A 20,639-nucleotide genomic window follows, 5' to 3' on the forward strand; every position below is an offset into this window, starting at 1 on the left:
ATGTTGGAATCACTAGGTTGAAAAATATTGCTGCTCTACTGCATTGCATCCTGCATTGCATCCCTGCTTTCATTTCTGTACTGGCTGAGTTTGACCTGAATTCACTGATTGTTTTGGTCTTCCCTCAGATTTTGCTGGAATTGTGTACTTGGCCAACAACTCACCATCTGGTGGGGAACAGGGAAGATGTCATGGCCATGGGGAGGGACTTGAATGTCTGGAGGATGTGGAACGTGCCGTGGGCACTGGCAGGCTCTTGGGCATCGTGAGAAGTAGTCATGAATCAGAGCAAGATGGGGGCAGTGAATCACTTAACGCCATGCCACGGACACTGGAGATAAACACCTGGCACAGAGGTGCTAGAGGAGCAGGGACCCCAGGGATAAATGTCCCAGGGCAGGGGTAATCAGGGACACCACAGATGTATGCCACTGAGTGAGGGCATGCAGGGACACCAGGGGTAAATGCCCCCATTCAGAAGTACCAGGGTCCCACCCAGGGACACTGGAGATAACCTCTGGGGCAGAGGCTTGCTGGGACGCTGAAGATAAGCTGGGGACATCAGTCAGCTCAGTGTGGTCAGGGAGGGAGTCCAGCTGGGATGTCTCCCTGTTTCCTGATTTACCTGCTCCCTGCAACATGTCACGGAGGAGCCTGGGACCACCTTGGCTCCTGCCACCATCCCAGGTGTCCCCAGGAGGGGGACAGGGCCATCCGGCTCTCTCTGGCTGGTGGATGCTTGTGTGAGCTCCAAGCCCCAGCAGTAAGTATGACTGGATGGAGTCCTTCTGCCCATGTGCTCTCTGAGTCCTCTTGCCGCATCTCCACCTTTGAAGGAGAGGAGGGGAAGACATCGTTGTTGCAAACTGTCTGTCACAGCAAGAAGAATCACACCTCCAGGCCCCTGAACATGCCATCCATCTTCAGTTCCCCGTGCCAGCCCCAGCTTCTCCTTGTGCAGGGAAAGTTTGAGTAAACAGCTTAATTTGGCACTAATATGAGCAGAGACATCGTTTGCCGTGTCAACTATTGATTGCACCCTTACGGCCCCATCAGTCATTCAGGCTTTTTCATTTTTTGATATTACAATTGGAAGGGATAAACCTCCCAGCAGCCCTGGGCTGGGCTTGCCATGACCATCCCTGAGCCGCCACATGGCCAGGGACCCCATGTCCCCGCAGGAGACTGGTCCCGGTACCATTAGCCTTCTCCCCACTGCCACTTGCAGGGTTGCTCCTGTGGCATGTACATGGGTGCAAGGGGGGACATGGGGGCAGCTGGAGCCACAAGTGGCTCCTGCAATGAGAACTGGGTGCTGGGATGCCTGTGGGGCCAGTACCCCAAGGACCCTTGCCCAGCAGGGCAGGGATGGGGTCAGGACTGGGATCCATTGGTGCCATTGTCCCCAGGCAATGGCCAGGCTGGCCGAGGTACCATCACCGCCCATGCCAGCCCACCCCAGCAGCCAGGCACCCCGCTGGCCCTGCCTAAATGTCTCATTAAAGGGATTTGTGGGGCTGCTGAGCTGGGCTGTAATCTGGTGCTTACCATTCATTTGTTCCAGCATCTCAGGCAGTCGGCAAAGGTCGTTGGATCTTTAATTACGCCGAGGCAAGCGGCGGGCACAGCGGGGAGGACGAACAGCTGCGGGCATCGGGCAGGCAGCCTGAGAGTGGCAAGTGCATCCCGGCTAACGAGGGAAATGCTTTCTGCCCGCTGGGGCTGGGGCCCTAGCAAATGCAAGAAGCCTTCCCCGTGCAGCATTGTTGTAGCCAGCCAACCCATCTCCTGACTGCAGTGACTGCAGCCTCGGGTAGTATTGCTCCTTCCTCCTCCTCCTCCTCCTCCTCGACACTGCATTGCCTGTCCCGCAGCCCCAGCCCAACCATGCTTGCCTCCTTCCCACTCATCCTGTGCTGTGGGACATGATGGGACCCCCGCCCTGGGCACATGGAAGTGGCTGTGCACACACCTGTGCACACGCTCACATTCAGTGCAGGCATTGTGCACATTTGGGGGCACACCCTCCCTCCCTGGGCAGGTTTCAGGGCCACAGCTGTGCTGTGCCAGGCTGAGCAGGGTGGCGGGAGCTCAGCTAGGACAAGCCAGACTCCCCAGCTGGCAAAACCACTGGCACATGCTGGTACCTGGTGTGCCCATGCAAGGGCATGTATGTGCTCCCTGCCTGAAAATGCATGTAGGATGCAGGTCACAGGCATGGGAGCACTGTATAGGTGTGTTTGTGTGTCTCTGGTGAATATGGGTTGTGTGTGCATATACATACATCTCCCAGGGCTGAATATGCATGTGTGTGCGTGTGCACTGAATGGGCAGTGTGTTCAAACATGCAGGTGTGTTTCTTAGTGCTGAATGGTCCCAGGATTAAGAATGCATGTATATGTTGTGTATGTTGTGTATGTGCATGCAGGTGCAGTGACATGGATGCAGGGTAAAGGCTCTGTTTGCACATGTACATGCATGTACCTCACTTCTGCATGCACACAGGCTAATGGATGTGTGTGCACATGTATGCAAGCTCCCGTGTGTGACTGTTCAGTGCTTGCAGGATACAGTGAGTGTGTGTGCACCTAGCTATGCGGTGCTTGTTGGTGCTGAGGTAGGGAGCTGGAGGGGTGCCGCAAGGTTGACAGCACTCCAAAGACCAAGTGACAGCAGGATGGGAAGTAAAGAAAGTCAAACAATTATTCCTCCCTCCCCTGCGTGCAGAGCCATCCTGCTCCACGATGATCATTAATGGACTGTCATATCCCGTGCTGACAGGTGGGGATCAGCGCCTGACACAGATTGACAAGGAGCGAGGCACTCCAGGGCTGTGATCTTGGGGCAACAGACAGAGACCGCAGCAGGCGCTGCTGCCTCCCCTGACCATGTGCTCCGCCTGGCTGCAGCCCCCCGGCCCCCTGCAACCTGCAGTGTGACACTGCACCCAGGTGCCCAACAATGCTCAGTGATGGCATGCAGCCCTCCCCGCTGTCCCCACGGGCTGCAAAGCATGCTGGAGGGATGCAAAGGCTCTGCCACCTGCCCTAGGCTGGCCTGGCAGGGGTTCCTCCAGCCAGATGTGCCCCCAGGGCTGGCTGCAGCCTGAGTGACAGCCTGTCGCGTTAATGAGCCCCAGTGCCAGGTGGGATGGCTGACACCCGCAGCCACCTCCTCGGGCCATCCCTGGGGGCTCGCCACTGTCAGGCACTGCTGGGAGAGGTCTGGGGCGAGCGGGGGCTGACACTGATTCCATCCTTTCTCCTGAATGCCAGCGGAAAGCTGCCTGGGTTTGCCTGACCCCAGCAGTTTTGGGGCACAGCTTGTCCTAGAAAACACAAAGCCTTCAGGAGATACACCCATGCTGCCTGTGCTCCCAGTGTGCAGGGTCATGCTGCCTGCTCAGAGACATGGCCCATGAGCACCGGTGACACTCGGGACACTATCCTGACCGCCCCTATCCATCCTGGGCAGGGCAGAAGGGGGTCGAGAAAGATGAGCCTGGTCTGGGCTGCAGACCATGGTGGGCACCGGGCACCCAGCACTGATACTGGAGCACCCCTGTCTGTGCCATAGCATCATCCTTCTCCCTCAGTCCCACCATTTCTAAAGCATGTTCCTGTCTCAGCATCAGCATTTCTGGAGCATCCTCCTGCCTTGGCCCATCATTTCTGGAGCATCCTCTGCCTCAGCATCACTGTTTCTGGAGCATCCTCAGCACTGTTCCTCTGCATCGCTGCAGGTGTGCCCCCCAGTGTCAGCTCCAGCTCCCGGCTCCAGCCTTGGCAATAGCAAGAGGTCCTTATTCCACATCTGCCTATCTCCTATCTCCCTTCCTCCCACGTCTCTGTTCGCTCACTTGCTTGAAGACACACACGTCTAATCTGCTTGTTAGCCTATCCCTTCATCTAAAACCAATATGCAGCTGAATGCCGGAGATAATTAATTGATCAATTAGATATAGAACTGCCTGTGCTCGTGGCACTGCACACATGTGGAGGGGGAGACTGTGCCAGCACACCTGCCAGTGTGATTCCCCAGCACTCTTCCTGTGCTTGCGCAAGTGGGTGCTGCAATTTGTACCTAGTCGAGCTCCGTGTGTAAACACAGACGTGCACATCCAGCTGCAATCACCGTGCACGTAGAACCGTGCACACCCAGCTGTATTCGGTGTGCACATGCACAGCTATGCACACCTAGCTGCATTCAGTGCTCATGTGCACACCTGACTGCGTCGCATTCAGTGTGTACACACCCAGGCCTGAGCACCCAGCTGCACTCAGTGTGCACACCCAGCCACACACACTATATGCTTGCACACCAGTGTCTGGAGGGTGCTGAGCCCCAATGCTGAGCTCAGGGTGACACACACCACTGCGTCTCCCACACCCTGCTTCCTGCCCTGATTTGCTCACCAGCTGTAAGGACACATCTGCAGGTGTCTGACTGGAGGGGACAGGCCAGCAGCAAAGGTGACCATGGGGCACTGGTGGCTTGCGGGACCATGGCCAGCCTGCCTGCCCTGGCACAGGGATAGTTGGCTAGCGACTGCTGTCATGCAGTGGGGACACTGGTCCATGGCCCTGCTGCCCCACCCCAGCGAGCCTGGATGTGCGTGAGGGATGGGGGCAGTGTCAGGAGCAGGTCAGGGCACTGTTGGCACCTCACCACATACACCAGAGCCGTGTGACACTGTGACAGTGTCTGCAAAGCTGGGGGGTGCCTGCTGTGCTCCCTCGGAGGGTATGAGTGCTCCAAATGCTACCCAGAGGCTCCTGCACCCTGGCGTCCCCCCTCCTCCTGGGTGCCCCCAACCATCCCAAAGCGTAAGGTGGGATGCTGAGTGCCTGGGGTGTCCCAGCTGGCAGGGTGGGTGCCCCAGCACCCAGAGTGGGGACAACAGGCAGGGCTGCTGGGGAGGCAGGGCGCTGCGGGGAACTAAATAATGCAGCAAATCCATGTCTACCAACCCCCTCCTCCACGAGCTTTGAAAAGCAACACATTACCCTGATCTCCAGACATGAGTTTTTGTCACCAAACAGGGTGATGAGGAGACTTTGAAGCAAATACAAACACCGGGAAAGGGAATACATAAGAAGAAAGTCGCGTGTTCTCTTCAGAAAACAATTGTGGTGTCAACTACATGGAGCAGCTCCACGGAGGGGGAGCTGCTAACCGGGAACCTGACAGCCCCAAACACTGGGAAATTATCATCAAAATAAATAAATTCTCCCTCTGCTTACAGTGCTCTGCTACCTTCCCCACTCCTGGCTGCAAGGAGCCTGAGATGCCCCTTCCCTCCTCTCCTCGCACCCCACGTTGCCCCACGTGCTGCATGTGCCCCCACCTCTGCACCCCAACAGGTCCCCTGTGGTGGCATCGCCATCCCAGCTGGGGACACAGCACCCCTGAGCCCCCCTGCTCCCACCTGTGCTTTGCATGCATGCTTGTCACCTGCAAACATGTTCCTTGCATGCACAGTCCTGTCTTGCATGCGCATGCTTGCACACTTCATGTAAACAGCTTGCTCACCTTGTACAAGTGCTCACACCTTGCACACACCTTCAGCTTTATGCATATGTTCACATTTTGCACACTCACCCCACACATACACTTGCACATGCACTTGTGCCCTATTCATGTACTCACACCTTGCACAACTTGCACCCTTCTCTCCCGCAGCCCTACACATGCCCTGACTGTGTTCCCCTTCTCCCTGACATCCTCCTTGAAGCAGCATAAATAAATGTATATCCGTATATGTATATAAAGGTAGCGCTATATATAGCATGGAAGATGTTATCATTTCGTGGCAGGTCCCTCTATGGCTGCCAGCTCCTGATGGATTTTGCTTGGACATTTAAGGTGTCTTGGTAATTCAGGCAGGATCTGGGGGGGATATCCCTTTGAGTTGGGCCCTTCTGGTGTGCCCTGCATGAGGAGGGCCAGCAGCCGTGTTTCCTTGAGGAGCTCAGAACCGCCCCTGAGAGCCCAGAGTGGAGTGCTAACCCTGCAGCCCTTCAGGGAGCTGGGGAAGGGCCATCCCCAAAGGCACGGCTGGCACTGGGGGTGCCTTGATGTGAGGATCCTGCCACAAGGTTCCCTGTGAGCTTGGGGAAGGAGGGGAGCACCTTTGTATAGCACACAGTTGCCTTCTCACCTTCACATGCATGTGCACTAATGCTCTGCACGTACACTCCCACCCCTTGCACACTTGCAACACATGCACATTCACATTCGCCCCTTGTATAAGCACTGCCACCCTGCTCACACTCATCCCTGCCTGAGCACTGCCAATATGCTTATCGTCACCCCCTGTATAAGCACTCCTGCTCTGCTCACACTCATCCTTGCACCAGCACTCCCACCCTGCTCACACTCACCCCCTGCACAAGCATTCCCACTCTGTTCACATATACGGTGTGCACACCCTCTAGCCCTGCATGCTTTGTACACTCATGCATGCCTTGCACACCCACTCACCTCTGAGGCACACACTCATGGCTGGCATGTCTGCTCACACCCACCTTGCACTTTCACACCTTGCACATGTGTTCAGCCACTGCATGTCTGATCACACCCTGCCCATGCACTTTCCCTTGTGCTCCTGCTCGTGCCTTGCAAACATATACACTGCTGCTGATCAGAGATGCCTCCCTGGCATGACCGCACTTCAACATCTTCCCATCCCTGCAGCTCCAGGCACTTCTCTTCCTGTACCCCTGGACACCAAACCTTGCTCACACACCCCCTACCTGTGGGGGCATGCTGCAGACCCGGACTTGCTGGCTTACTCCCCCCTGCATCCCTGTAGACACCTCTCCCCATTCCCCCCTTCCTGCTCTGTTCATCCTCCATTCATCCGTCCATCCACTCCTTCATCCGTCCATCTACCTGACACCTTTCCGCGCGCAGTGCTGGGCACCCTTCTCCTCCCTCTTTATCTCTGGCTCCCAGCTGCTTCTCGCCCCTCCCCACCACTCCCTCCATCCCTCCTTCTCCCCATCCCTCGCTCCTGCATTCTCCCGCTGCAGTTATCGCTCCCTAACACACATCTCTCCTCCCTCCCTCCCTTCTCCTACTCATCTTTTTGCCCCTCTCATGCACTCCCCTTCTTCCTTTTCATCTCCACCGCTCATCCCCCCCATCCTCAGATTTCTTTCCTTTCCATCCCTCCCTCCTTCCACCACCTTGCCTGGGCATCTCATGGTCCATCCTTGGGGCCGCCACCCCGCCCGGCCACACGCATCCCCCGCACACCTCTCGCTCACGTGCCCCCGGTCCCCGCCGTGCCCCGGTTTACCCCGTTGCTGCAGCCTTTAAAGTTTCAATCAGTGCTTGGCTGGGAGAGGCGGGGAAGGCTGCGTCTCCCGCTCCCAGCCCCGCGACGCCGTGCTGCCACTCTGAGCGCTCCCGCCTTATAAATTTTACATTATTACCCTCTTTAAAGTATATAAAATAACTATTCATAAATTATTGAGGGGAAATTTAAAATACTACAAATGTTTATAAATGTTTATCAAGAGGTCTTCAGAAGTGAGCGAGCGGAGCCTGAGTGACTTCCCACGGCTGGCAGGAGCGTGGCAGCTGCCCTGCCCCTGCCTGAGGGGGGATTTTCATGGGACTGCCAGCAGAAGATCGGCACAGGTTCCCACAGCCTCTTTAATTCATGCCCCCATGGATGGTGAGGAGCAAATTACCATCCATGCGCTGTCTCCTTCTGCCAGCAGCACTCTGCGTCTGGGTAGCCCTGGCCCTTCCCATTGCATGCTATGGTGTGACCCTGCTCTGGGGCTGCCCCTGGGCCAGGGCAGGTGGCCTGCTCTGCCAGGGACGTGTCCCACCCTTCTGGGGACATGTCCTGCCCCACTGGGGACACGTCCTGCTCTGCTGGGTACAAGCCCTGTTGCCCAGCCCAATGCCTACTGTGTGCCCAGCTCACAGGCTGGCTCTGGGTCCCCTGTGAGGTACCGAGAGGTGCATGCACACAAACACCCCTACGCATGCACACAGAAGTATGGGTCCATGCACAGACACATATGCAGATGCAGTGCCAGCTGGCTTAGCCTTGGCACAACCACCTGCCTGGCCCGCCCTGGTGCCTCCATGGCTGCTGGAACCCCAGAGTGCTGTGGGAGCAGCGGTGCCATGGCACCAAGCCGTGCCAGGATGCTGGTGGCAGGCAGGCAGGAGTGCATGGGCTGCAGTGAGCAGAACCTAGCCAAGGCTGCCTGAGTTGCATGGCAAACAGATGGATCACAGCACAGGCACCGGCTTCATCACCCACCAGTACAGCTCCTGGCACTGACAAACACACATGGTACCTCCCTGACAAGCACAGCGCCTCTGAGACTGGGCAGCTGGCACATCATGGCATGGCATGGCATATCCCTGCAGCTATGGCACTGCCAAGCCTGGGCAGAATGCTCGGCATGGCACAGCACAGGGTGGCAGTGCACAGTGCTGCACGGATGGCACTGCTGAACATGAGCAGCCTGCATGGCATGGCACAGCACGGCATGGCACGACACAACCCTGCAGGTATGGTACTGCCAAGCCTGGTCAGCCTGCTTGGTACAGCATGGCACAACATGGCATGGCAAAGTGCTGTAGGGATGGCACTGATGAGCCTGAGGAGGCTGCACAGCACGGCACGACACTGCAGGGATGGCATCATTGAATCTGGGCAGTCTGCTTGACATGGTGCAGAATGGCAGGGCATGGCACAAGCACACCCCTGCAGGGACGGCGCTGTTAGGTCCAGGCAGCCGGCATGGCACAGCCCTGGCATAGCCCTGGCCCAGCCCTAGCAGTCTGGCTGGCACGGCACAGCCCCAGCACAGTGATCCTGCACATCCCCTCTGCCCAAGGAGATCCAGGAGCCAGGGTCTGCCTGCAGGCAGGGTGTCACTGCCAGCTGGGGGCAGTGCAGGAGGGTGCCCAGAGGTGGGCTTCGCTGAACCACCTGCCCAGGGAAAGACCAGTGACCGGGACAGCTGTGTCCCCATGCAAGACACAATCATATGCAACATGCACACTGCAGGACACAGACACAACCAAGGCTACTGGAAAGGCACAAGACTGGAGATGTCCTCTGGTCTGGCCACCGTGGGAAGCCCAGCACAGCCCAGAGTGCCCACCAAGATGGGAGCTGTGCCCACCACAGGGTGGCAAAGGAGCTCTACTGTAGCCCCGGTGAGTGGGTCTTGCCAAGTGTGCACAACTCGTGCGTGGATGCTCACTGATCCTATAGCTTCCAACAAGAGCTGCCTGCAGGGATTGTGTTTAAAGCGTCGGCTGATTGGGGTAATCATGGGAGCACAGAGTGCATTAGCTGTGAAGGTTTATAAAGGGAAATTAAAATAAAATTGGATGTGACAGAAAAGTACATGGAAAATTAGTATAAGAATATGAATATTTATGGCTGCAGGAGCATGCACTGGGAAAGTGCTCCTCTGTGCTCCCTGCCACCCTCCTCGCTGTGGCTCTTGGGCAGGTCCCTGAATGCAGCACCCAGCCACGGGGGCAGGCTAGCCCCAGTAGGCATGCTGCACTCCCGTCACCACCACTGCACACCTCTCACCACGGATCTGCCTTTGGGGGGACTTCGGGCGTGATGGAGGCTACGGTGCCCCAGTTGCATGCCCATCTGCCCCTCGCATCCCAGGGGGTATCTACAGGGCTGATGTGTCCCGGTGGTGGCACTGGTGCAGGAGCGCATGGGTGCTTCCACTGCCGTGATGGCACGATGGCACAGGAACAGGAAGAGGCACATCTCAGGAGCATCACTGGTGGCAGAGAGGAGGGGGTTGGCACCATGCGGTGCTGGCACGAGCCGAGGCTGCTTATGCAAGAATTAGGGCACTAGGACAGAGCTCAGCCTGCCAGGATGGCAGGGCACAGCTCTCCTCCTGCCCGCTGGGGCTCTGCCCACCCGGCCGAGCTCTGGCAGGGCTCGCACCAGCAGCCAGCAGTGCTCGGCACTGGCAGCTCCCTGGCAGCATGCTGAAGATGCCACCACCCTGCTGGGGACAACGCTCTTCCCCCCACCCACAGCAGGGGGCTGCCCACAGCATCCCTGCCTGCCTGCCCTGCCATAGGCCTGGTGCCGGACCCAGGGGCAGCCATCCCCCATCCCCTCCTGCTGTCACACTTAGAAGCCATTAAAATAATTGAATGCTTTAAATATTCAGAGCTTGGCTTAAATATTCATCAGCAAAGTTATTCTGATTGCTAAACTGCATCAGCACAGACTGGGAAATGGTTCCTCTTAACAGAGCTCCCCCCACCCATGTGCACAGCCGTGCGCACCCCAACCCTCATGTGGGCACACACGGGTACACACACACGCGCATATGTATGTATATGTGTATGCATGCATGTACATCTGCATATACACGCATATGTATGCACACACAGAGAAGGCTGCATGCAAACACACTCTCAAAGTGGGTGGTTGCAGGCACTGAAAGCGGTGGGGGGCACTGGGAGCACGTTTAGGTGGTTGGTTTGTACCCCCGACCCAGGCTGTGCTCCCCTGGCAAGGCTGAGGGGAGGCTCCAAGCTCCAGCACCAGCATCCCCATCACCACCCACCTTGGCACCAGCAGCCTAAATCCCACTCTGGGGTCACTCTAGGGTTGTTCACAGCACCCCATATCCGTGTCACCCAGGCTCCTGGCATGGCCCAGGGCACTGCCGCACTCACCGCTGCTAAAAACATGTGAAAACTGCAGCGCGCTGTGCACCTTGAGTAACATTTCTGGGCAGTCTCTGCTGCAGGGGTGCAAGGCCAGGCAGCTGAGGATCCTTGAGCCCCCATGTTCGCATTATTTACATGTTTTTACAATAGGGCAATACAGATTAAGGACTGACTAATAAAAAAACAGTAGTGAGAGACTGTCCGAAGCTGAGCACATTGCCTGGGAAGACATTGTTTTGAACCCCCTTTGCCCACCCCAGCTGCTCCCCACTGGTACCCCAGCCCTTACGGTGCTGCCAAGCCATCGTATGCTGGGGACTGGCAATGGAAAGCTGCTTTTGAACACAAAAGGAGGGTTTGCTCTCGTCTCTGCCCAGCTGATCCACCCAACTGGGCCTGTTATAGCCACACCTTTATTCTTCCTAAGTGCCCGCTGTGTAATCCTTCCCTCAGGCTGGCTCCCCTTGGGGATGCTCTCTGCCAGTTCTGCCATGTGTCACTTGCCATGGTGATGACAAGATATGTCCAGTCTCGGCCATACCGCTGTGCCCTTGGCTCTGAGAAGCAAGTGATACCCCACTTTACCCGCTGCTGTGTATTTTCTTGGCCCTCAAATGGTGACCGGGATGGCCTGAACTGGGGTGTGAAGGAGAAGACCGGCAGTGGAGTGTCCTCTGCAAAGCTAGTGGTCAAAGTGGGACCCACTGGGAACCCTGAGAAGGTTAAGACCTCTGCACCGTGCCAGGGCTCTTGAGCTCCTCTCATCTTCTGCTGAGCTTGAAAGCATTTTCATATAATCTTCTATTAGGAGACAAAAGATCATTGCTTGACACCTTTGTTCCTGGAACAGAGGAACTAGGCTAAGAGGAGGAGAATCAAGAGCTGATATAACCCATGGCTGGGAGCAAAGGATGCCCTGAAAAGAGGAAAACAACTTGCCAGTGGCAGAAAAACCTCTGCTACCCTCCAGAAGCAGGTGAAACCAGAGCCAATATCCACTTTTAAAAGGACTTTCCTTCTTCACTGAGGTGCACCGAGGTTCAGCAGCACTGTGGGAGCCTGCAGAGAGCCCACACATCCCCGGCCAGGCAGGTGCACCAGTGCTTTCTCTACCTTCCCATCTGAAGTCTTGCAAGAGGCAAGATCTGAAGTTCAACACCTGCAGGAACTGGGGAAAACATCCATCATGTGGCGCTTCAAGAGCCACCAGACCCTCCAGCGAGGTTCTGCAGCCTCCCAGCACCTTCCTGGTGAAATCTGCCAGCAGTCCTGTATCCACAGCCCTTGCTGCGAGTGTTGTCGGTCAGTTAAGAGCTTTTGCTTTTCACACAGGACGCATTTTCTCTCCAGCAGCTGGCTGGCAGGGAGGGTATTACACATGGGTGCTGGTGCACAAGTGCATTCCCGCATGCACATGGGTGTTGGCATGTGCAAGCACACAGAGAGGTGGAAACGGCCCCAGCAAATCTCTGCGAACAGCACCGATAAAATTGTTCCTCAAATACCTAAAGGAGGCTTAGGTTTAAGCAATCTCGCTCCAAAGACGGCTCCCGCATACATTTTGCAGGCTAGAGCTGCATCTTTAATCCCGAGGAATCATGTACTTTGCATCTGCATTTGCCATTCAGATTTGCACCGCAGCAAGCTGTGCCATCCTGCGCAGTGCCGGGGAGAGGGGGCTCGGGGCTCCCCACTGTGCCAGGGCTGTGGAGTGCTGCCAGCCCCGTGTGGCCATGCTCTGCCCGTGCCATGGCTCAGCCAGATGCAAAAGCAGAGCAGAGTAGGGCTGCCTGCCTCTCCGCGTGGCTGCTGAGCACTGGGAAGGAGTCGCTGGTTTATCTGATACGATTTAATCAGCCCTATAATTAGATTAATTTGTTGATTTGATAGCAACCCATTTCTCGCCGTTAGATTTGTTTATGTGTGTTTTATGCTTCAGTTTGGCAATAAAATAGGAACTGAGGAGGTGGGAAAGTCCCTCCATGTGCCCGTGCTCTGCCCCTATAAGAGTGCCTGGGCGGGAGACGTGATTCCTGGGCACTGCCAGCTCCTTACGTGGGGCAGGAACAGTCAGGATGGGCAGCTGCTGGGCTGCCACCTCATGGGCTGCTGGGGAGCAGTCTGCTGTGGGGAAGGTGCATCCCTGTGGGGGCAGCTGGGGGGGACAGAGGTACCCGGGATTGTCCCACGGCAGGAGGGATCCTGTGCCCTGGGCTGGGCTCAGGGGAACAGCTGCAGGAGCCAAGGATCTGCAGCCCCCCACTTGCTCACTGCTGCCTGGGGTCTCTCACAAAGGCAAATTCTCATCTCTGAAGTGGGCTGCATTTTGTTTTGATGAATGGGCATGCAGCTGACCTGAATCTGCTGCATCGTTTTCCCTGGTGTTGACAGAGAAGCTCCAGCCAGTCCTACCCCAGTGGCCTCCCTGTATCCTAAAGCAACATCCCCTAAAAGCAAAAAATAACCAACCCCAAAACTGCTTGTTTGAGGGGTGAGTAGATGGGCTGCAGAATGTATTGCAAAACAGAGGATGCTCTTGCTGACTTGGTGAAGCGGGGGGGAGAGAGGGCTTCAGAAAGGCTTTGCTCACCCTCTGGGCTCTGCTGCTGGCTTGCCTGCCCAGGCAGCACCGGATGGCAGCCAGCAGCTGCTGCTGACAGATGCAGATGGACGTGGCCCTTGTGATGCCTTCAGGTATGGGCTTATGGGCTACGCACAGCCCCGACCTGCCACACGCCCTGCCTGCCGCCTGTCAGGCCTTTCCAGCGAAGGAGCAAGTGGCTCACATGTGATGGGAGCACTGCAAGGCCATGCATGGGGGCAGGATGAGTCCTGACCCTCCTCCTCCTCCTCCTCACGGCTCTCCCCATGGCTGCGGCAGTATGGGAAGTGTATCATGTCGCATCACCCAATGTGGCTGCCAGCATCTCGGCTGGACAGGCGCTGCTGCTCCCAGGTGTGGGACAGCCGTGGCACCCCTGCCACCGGCTCAGGGCCACCTCCATGGCAAGTTGTTCCTTCACCTTGCTGGCAGCTAACAAGGCATCACCATTTACCAGGCTGGGAGCTGCCTCGGCAGCCCTTCCCGTCTGCCTCACAAAGGGAACAGGCTGAATAATTAAAATTAAAAATAATGATTTTGGGGAGGGGTGTGGAAGGCTGGGGGAAGCAGGCAGGAGAAAGGAAGGCAGGAGAGATGTGGAGCGAGTGTGAAGGTTTGCTGGAGAAGCCAGTGCGAGGAGCTCTTTGATGGGCAGCTCCTTTGATCAGAGATCTGAATATAGCCCTCACGTTTCCCCCGTGTGAGCCTGCTGCCTAATTACCAAACGGCAGGGCCGCTTTGAGTCCTCGGCACGTTGCTGTAATAGATTTCACCACGTCCAGCCTGAAGAAGGACATCGATTCTCCCCACAGCCACAGACTCATGCTAAACATTGCATCCTATTGATTGTTTCTCCCCTCCCCCCCCATTTTCCTTTTTTTTAAAAAGAATTTTCTTTATTTTCATTAAATCATTAATCAGGGAGAAATCTACATTTTTATCATTTCTATGGCTGGAGAGGAAGAGAGGAAAGTTATATTGCCATAGAAACCGTTCCCTACCATTCTCAGCCTCCGAGCAGTCCCTCTTGTGCTGTCTCTTGTCAAAAGGCGTAATTGTTGCTCCTGATCTTCACTGCTCAATTAGCAGTGATGTCTCCCTTCAAGTTAATTGCTGGAGATGGGAGGAAGTAGGACAAATGTAACCTTTTAGATGAAAAGATCTCTCCCCCCACCCTTCCCCGCCTTTCCTCGCTTGCATGCACTCGAGGGCCCCTTTGCAGCGAGCTACAGTGAGGGGAGCCCCGCTGGCCCGGGCAGGAGTTGCTGCTTGTTCCATCACTCCCGCACAGTACAGGGCTGGGGACTCCTCCCCATCTTCCTCATCCTCTTATCCATGGCAGGACCCCTCTGTATCCCTCCTCATGTCCCTCTGCCTCTTCCAGCAGCATCACTGCCAGCTCAGCCTCTCCCTGGCCAGCTCCATTGCTGCTGGGTGTCACCCATACGGCATCTCTTGGGCTGGGGCAACCCTCTCCGATGCTCCAGGACTGCTGGTCCAGCTCACATGGCATGGTCCCATGCTGCAGCACCTAGTTCCTCCTGCACCAGCAACAGCATTTGGTGGGTTCACAGTGATGGGGTGGCCATGGTCCAGGAGCAGGGGGACCTTGCACATGCCCAGGACTTAAAAACTGGTGACAAAGCAGGGCTGAGCGTGGAGGGAATAGATGGGAAAACAAGCGCGAGGCTTTATTCCTGCAGAAATAAAACCGAGAAGACCAGTGCAGATTGCAAATGTGTTTGATAGGAGCAGTGACCCTGGGCAGGAGGAAAGCACAGAAATGCTGCCTGGACAGAAGGTTTTTTCAGCCTCAAGGGAAGACAGACAAGCCAAAAAATACATTAAGGAGTGGAGAAGTGTGGCAGCTGCCCGTGCTTCCATAGTCCAAAGAAGAGCCCTTAAACAATGACTAGCATGTTCATCAGACACAATTCACTCTAACCAGGCATGATGTGGAGGGCACAGACCCACGCAGCGCTGCCAAGCATGAGCAGCAGCACGGATGGGCAGCAGCAGGGACAGACAGGGACACAGCCCCAGGTCACTCTGAAGTGGGGACAAGACAGCCTGGCCAAACATGCATCACAGGATTCCCTCCCCATGTACCAGCTAATGAAACAACTGAGCTCCCTCTCTTCCCCAGTGTGGTGGGGAAGGCAATGTGGACAGCTGGTTAATAGCAGCAGATGGAGGGTGCGAGGGCGTCCAAAGAGTTGTCTGGCAGCCAGGAGGTGTCACCACCCATGAGGGACACTGGGGCACTCTGTAAACCCTGGCAGACCACTGAGAAGGTCTAGGGCAGATCCATCTAGCAGAGGCTGACATCAAGGAGAGCTGATACTGCCTTATGGTAGTTCTTTGCCCCAGCCCTGCTGTCCCCAGCTCCATCCTAGGCCCTGGGGGTTCCCCTGTAGACCTTCTCCCCACAGGGACCCCAGCTGACTGTTTTGGGTAATAATCCCTTGTGATGTCCCCAGCCATCCTGAAGCACCCTCGCTCTGGGGTTTTCTTGGTGGTGGTGGGATTGTTATAGCTACATGTGCCTTTGAGGTTTGGCCCCTTCAGCAGCAGTGACAGGCGAGAGGTGTCACTGATGTCCTCGGGCACCTCTTTGCCTCTCTGCAACATCTCCCCTGCAACGATCCCACTGCTCCGACCCAGGGCAAGAAAAGCCCTCAGCCCCACACTGCCTCTACCTGAGCTGCAGCATAAGAGGTCTCAGCTAACTGAGGACCCCAGCTGCACAGCCAGGACATGGGGGACTGGCTGGATGCAGCTTCTCATCCAACATTTTTTGAGCAGCTCTGTCCCCAGTGCTAGGTCCAGGCAGAACCACAGCTAGAAACTCCCAAAGGATGCTCTAAGGAAGAGTCCATGTCACTCCCAAATGGTCTTGAGCTCAGCTGAGAGAGATCCACCTTCTTCGGCAAGCCCAGGACAACAGGAGACCAAGAAAAACCCTGCTCAGCACAGCCAGCCCTTGCTAAAAGAACAACCTTGCTGTCACTCAGCAAATCACTTGCACGAGGACCCGACTGAGAGGCAGCTAAGTGCACTGCTCATCCCCATTCCTGCCCTTGGGGTTACACTGAGCTCCAAGCTGGTTACTATTTGGGTAGACGTGTTGGACAGTAGAAAGGTTGGGAGCAAGATGTGACAGTGGTGAAGCCAGCAGGAATTGTGAAGCAAGGGGAGCCCTCACCTTGAGATGATGGCAAGGGACAAGGGCACCTCTGCTCACACCTTGAGCAGGGGCAAGAGATGCTCTCCAGCCTGAAAAGTGCTGGTCCCAACCGTTGGTGGGCTTGACCCCTCCAGCTGACCTTCTTCACTGTTCTGCCAAGTCAGACTGTAATTACTCACTTTCATCCCACGGAGTGGGGATTGGGGGAGCCAATCTCATAAAGCCAGAAGTAGATTACACTCCTGGCTCCTGTCACTCACAAGATGCATTACTGAGCAGATCCACCCTCAGCCCCTGCTCTGTGGCAATCTCCACCTTACTGGCCCAAGGCCACCAAGTCTGCCTGCATGCTGCTGTCCTTCCTGATCACACAACCATGTGCCTTGGCTCCTCCTGGGCTTGGTTTACAGGTCCAAGACAAGGACCCACACCACCACTGTGCATCAGCCCTGGGGCCACCTTGAAAATGCTGCCCTGGCCATGCATGCTCCTTCTCTAGTGGCTGGGATGGTCCTGTAATGCTTGGGATGCTCTGGAAAGTAAGCCAGAAAAAAAACCCCACATGAGGCTGAAAAGAAGCATTTTGGGGGCTGAGCACATGGAGGAATCACTCGAGGATGCTCCCCTGTGTGGATGAGCACTTCCCTGGCCCCTTGGCTCCGGAAGGCATGGAGGAGCAATTGGCAAGCTGGGGCTCAGCTCCCTTCCGCTGGATACAAACAAGCCCTTAACATTTAAGCAAGTGCCTCTGCTTGTGGAGACACGCGGGGTGCTGAGTGCTCACTTCAGTGCACCTCGTGACTCACACCCTCTGCGAGAAGGTCGGGGAGGAGGATGGTTGGGAGGAGAGCACCCAAAGGCACTGAGCAGCTCTCCTCCCAGCAGCAGAGGCGGCAGGAGGCCAGGATGCCTGTCACCCTGCCACCCAGGCCCAGCTGCTGTCCCCTGGCTATGCTGCTCCTGCCACAGCTGCAATTAAAGCTCACCCTGATTATTGCATTAATGTCAGGTTTGCATCTGATTTCCCCTGTGCCAGGTAAGGAGGGGCCGGCAGGCTTGGAGAGGGATCACACGTGGCAGCTTTTAATAGAAACCCGCCTGCCTGTCACTGGCTTCTCATCATTTCTCTTGAAACATTTGCTAATTATCAACAAGCTGGTGTTTGAGTTTCAGGTGTGACGTTCCCCTCTTCAGCCTGTCTCCCCCGTCCTCCTGGTCTGCACCCAAGCTGGCAGCAGTGCTTGGTGGGCTTCGGGGAAGGTGGGACTTGCAGGGTGGGCTCAGGAAGGGCTGTAAGGACCTGGTTCCTTCTGGAGATGGACCCAGGTGTGGGTGGAAAATGGGTCTCTCCAGTTGCTCTCTCCTCCCAGGCATGTCCCTTCCTGTTTTCAGGGAAGGACAGTTCCTCTGGAAGTGTCTGGAGAGTTAAACCTGGTATGTTAGGGCTTTGGGATCACACCAACCACCCCATCCCACCCTGGTGATGCTCTCTTGGACCAGGACACCACTGCCACCAGCTCTGCCTGGGCAAGATGTGCAACCCCTGAGCCAGGGTCAGCCTGCCCCACACATTGCCCCTTCAGACCCTTACCATGTGTCATGCTCAAGCTCCTAGGGACACCGGGACTTGAGTGGTGGCACATGTCAACAGCTCTTGTCTCTCAGCTGCTTCCTAGGGATGTGCCACCTTAGCTTTTTCTCCTGTGCAGGGGAGGGCTGGGGGATGGTGAGCACGGGAAGGCTGGGGGATGGTGAGCACAGCAGGGCAGGGATGGGATGGGCACCTGCTGCAGTGATGCTCTGTGGGGACAGAGAAGGCCAGTCTTCAGGGGCTCTGGCCCCGTGGGACATCTCCTTTGCCTTCCACACTGTGTTTGGGATCCCTCCTGGGGCAGCATGAGCCAAAGGGCTGAGGAGTGGCATTGGGCTGGGGATGACAGGGTTGGGAAAGGGGCTGGAGACTTGTTTCAGAGGGTGTCCCAAGGGAGGTGCAATGCCAAACAGCCTCCTGCTCCTCTGTTACCCCAAGCGCTGGGTCTTGCATGCTGCCCTGTGCCAGCCGCCCCCTCCTTGTGCCCAGTTTGCCATGGCAGTGAGTGCTCAAGCATCGCCGCATTGCATGCAGAGCCTGGAGAGGGGGGATATTTGCTGAGCCCTGTTCTAACCATTCCTAGTGCAGGACTGTCACTTGGGATCCCCCAAGGTGGGAGACCCCTGTGAGGGCTCCCCTGCTCTACGCCAGCCCTGGCAGCTCCCTGTTCCCCTGCATGTCCCAGCTGCATGCAGAGCCCCACATTTCTCCAGCGGGTTGCTACACATGGTGTCTGCAATGGCTCAGAAATGCTCCTTTTATCCTGGTGCAATCTGTTTCCCTCCTCTTGCCGGCACCAGGGATGCCGATGAGGTGGAAGAAGTGGAGGGGCTATATGTGAGACTCCCCAACTTTACCCACCGGCTTTCTGAATGTCATGATTGCCACAGTTTCAGTGGTTGGGAAGGGACCAAGGCAGGTGCCTCACTGGCTGGGGAGCCCACCTGGCGCAGGGAGAGGCACCCCAAGGCACCCAGTTCCCAGGGGGCTGGCCAGCTCCTGCTGCTACCCGGGTGAGTGACAGCTCCCAGCCCCCCAGCCTACCTCCCCCCTTGTCAATCCACTGGGGAATTATTTATCCTGACAATAGCAATTGTCTGCACAGGCCCTTCCCCCTCCCCAGCACCTACCCCAACAAAGGAAATCATCCTGATATGAAAGGGAAAATTAAATTACCCCAATAAAGACTTAGTGCTGCTTTAATGACATCACCAGACTCAGGCGCTAATTAGCTGAGTACAAAGGAAGCTAAATGTGAAAACGTGAATTTTTGTTCCCTTTTCTCCTGTTGTAGTCTCGGGAGTGGGAGTCTTGGCAGGCATGGCAGGAGGAGATGCTCCCGCCTGGCCGGGTGGCTGCAGGAGCATGCCAGGCTGAGCAGAACTGGGGGGAAGAGCTCCCTAAGGGTGTGGGAGATGCATACAGCAGCAGGAGCCCATTTGGATCCAGCCAGGGATGCCTGGGGTGCCCACACTTTAATCTGGCTCCATGCCATCCCTGGTCAGTGCAGTCTGCCCCTCTGCCTTGGGCAAGCAGCTGCACACTGCACTCCTCTTGTCAAGTTCATGCATGCATGCACCTCTCGTGGCATACAGCACTGCACAGCTCAACCTCCCACAGCAAGTGTGCACTGCATGCACACACCTCACTGCATAGCTCATATCTCCCACACTGAGTGTGCACTGTGTGCACATACCTCTCATTGCATGCAGTGCACAGATTTGCATAGCACACTGCAGGCGTGCATGGACATCACATTGCACACGTGAACCGCACCCATGTCTCACACTGCACATGCAGCACGGCTGTATGCCACACACCCTGTACCTGAACATGTGCATATCTCACACTTGGTGCAGCCATATCTCCCACGCACTCTGCAGGTCTACACATCTTCACTGCACACCTGCACTGCATGATCAGACAGCTAACACTGCACACAGTGTACACACCTCACACCAGGTACAATGCACAGCCCCTTGTCTGAGGTCTGCACCCCCTTGCTCTGGGCAAGCATCTGCCAGGGAATCATGTCCCTGAGCCCTGCCTGCATGACCCTGACACCCAGGATGGTACCAGCACCTCCCTCTGAGCTGTGCTGAAGCTGGCTGTCCTTCTTCCTCCCCACACCCCATCAAGGCATCATTTCTGTTTGCAGCTTGCTTGCTTGGCCACTTCCCATGCAGGAAGCATGCACTGCAGTGTCCCTCTCATTGCTGCAGACCCCTGCCCTGGGCACCCTGGCCCGCAGCGCTTGCAGCCACTTCAGCACCCGGCATCCTCCCGGGCATTGACTTACCGGTGCAGCTACGCTGGTTTTCTTCCAGTCCCATCTCAACGGCAACAGTGCTGAGCAGCGCGGCAGCCCTGGGGAGAGCTGGCAGCGTGATGGAGCTGCTCACCCTCGGGGTGCTGGCGCTGTGTGAGACCCTGCAGAGGGGCAGGGGCTGGCTGGCCGAGGGGAGCTACAGCAAAAACCCAGCAAGCAGTGAGCCCTGGCCCTCAGGCTGCCTGATGGGACCAGAGCATGCCTGAACGCCCTCCTGGGCGGAGGGGGG

General features: G+C 56.4%; 1 protein-coding gene across 2 annotated transcripts in view; it reads left to right on the top strand.

The window, feature by feature from the left end:
* Nucleotides 1-10,955, top strand: part of LOC114010764 (uncharacterized) — a 36,291-nt gene extending 25,336 nt beyond the window's left edge. The window contains exon 2 of one of the 2 annotated variants that reach the window (XR_008748377.1): nt 129-1,006. Coding sequence is in view for 1 of the 2 variants with exons in the window: in XM_055811805.1 (XP_055667780.1) it covers nt 6,444-7,424 (981 nt within the window). In the remaining variant the exon portion in view is untranslated. Of the gene's footprint in view, nt 1-128; nt 1,007-1,564 lie in introns of those variants that run through there. The other variant, XM_055811805.1, reaches the window with a different exon arrangement.
* Nucleotides 10,956-20,639: the final 9,684 nt, after the last annotated feature.

This window comes from Falco peregrinus, chromosome 8 (genome assembly GCF_023634155.1).
Source record: "Falco peregrinus isolate bFalPer1 chromosome 8, bFalPer1.pri, whole genome shotgun sequence".
Classification (NCBI taxonomy): Eukaryota; Metazoa; Chordata; class Aves; order Falconiformes; family Falconidae; genus Falco; species Falco peregrinus.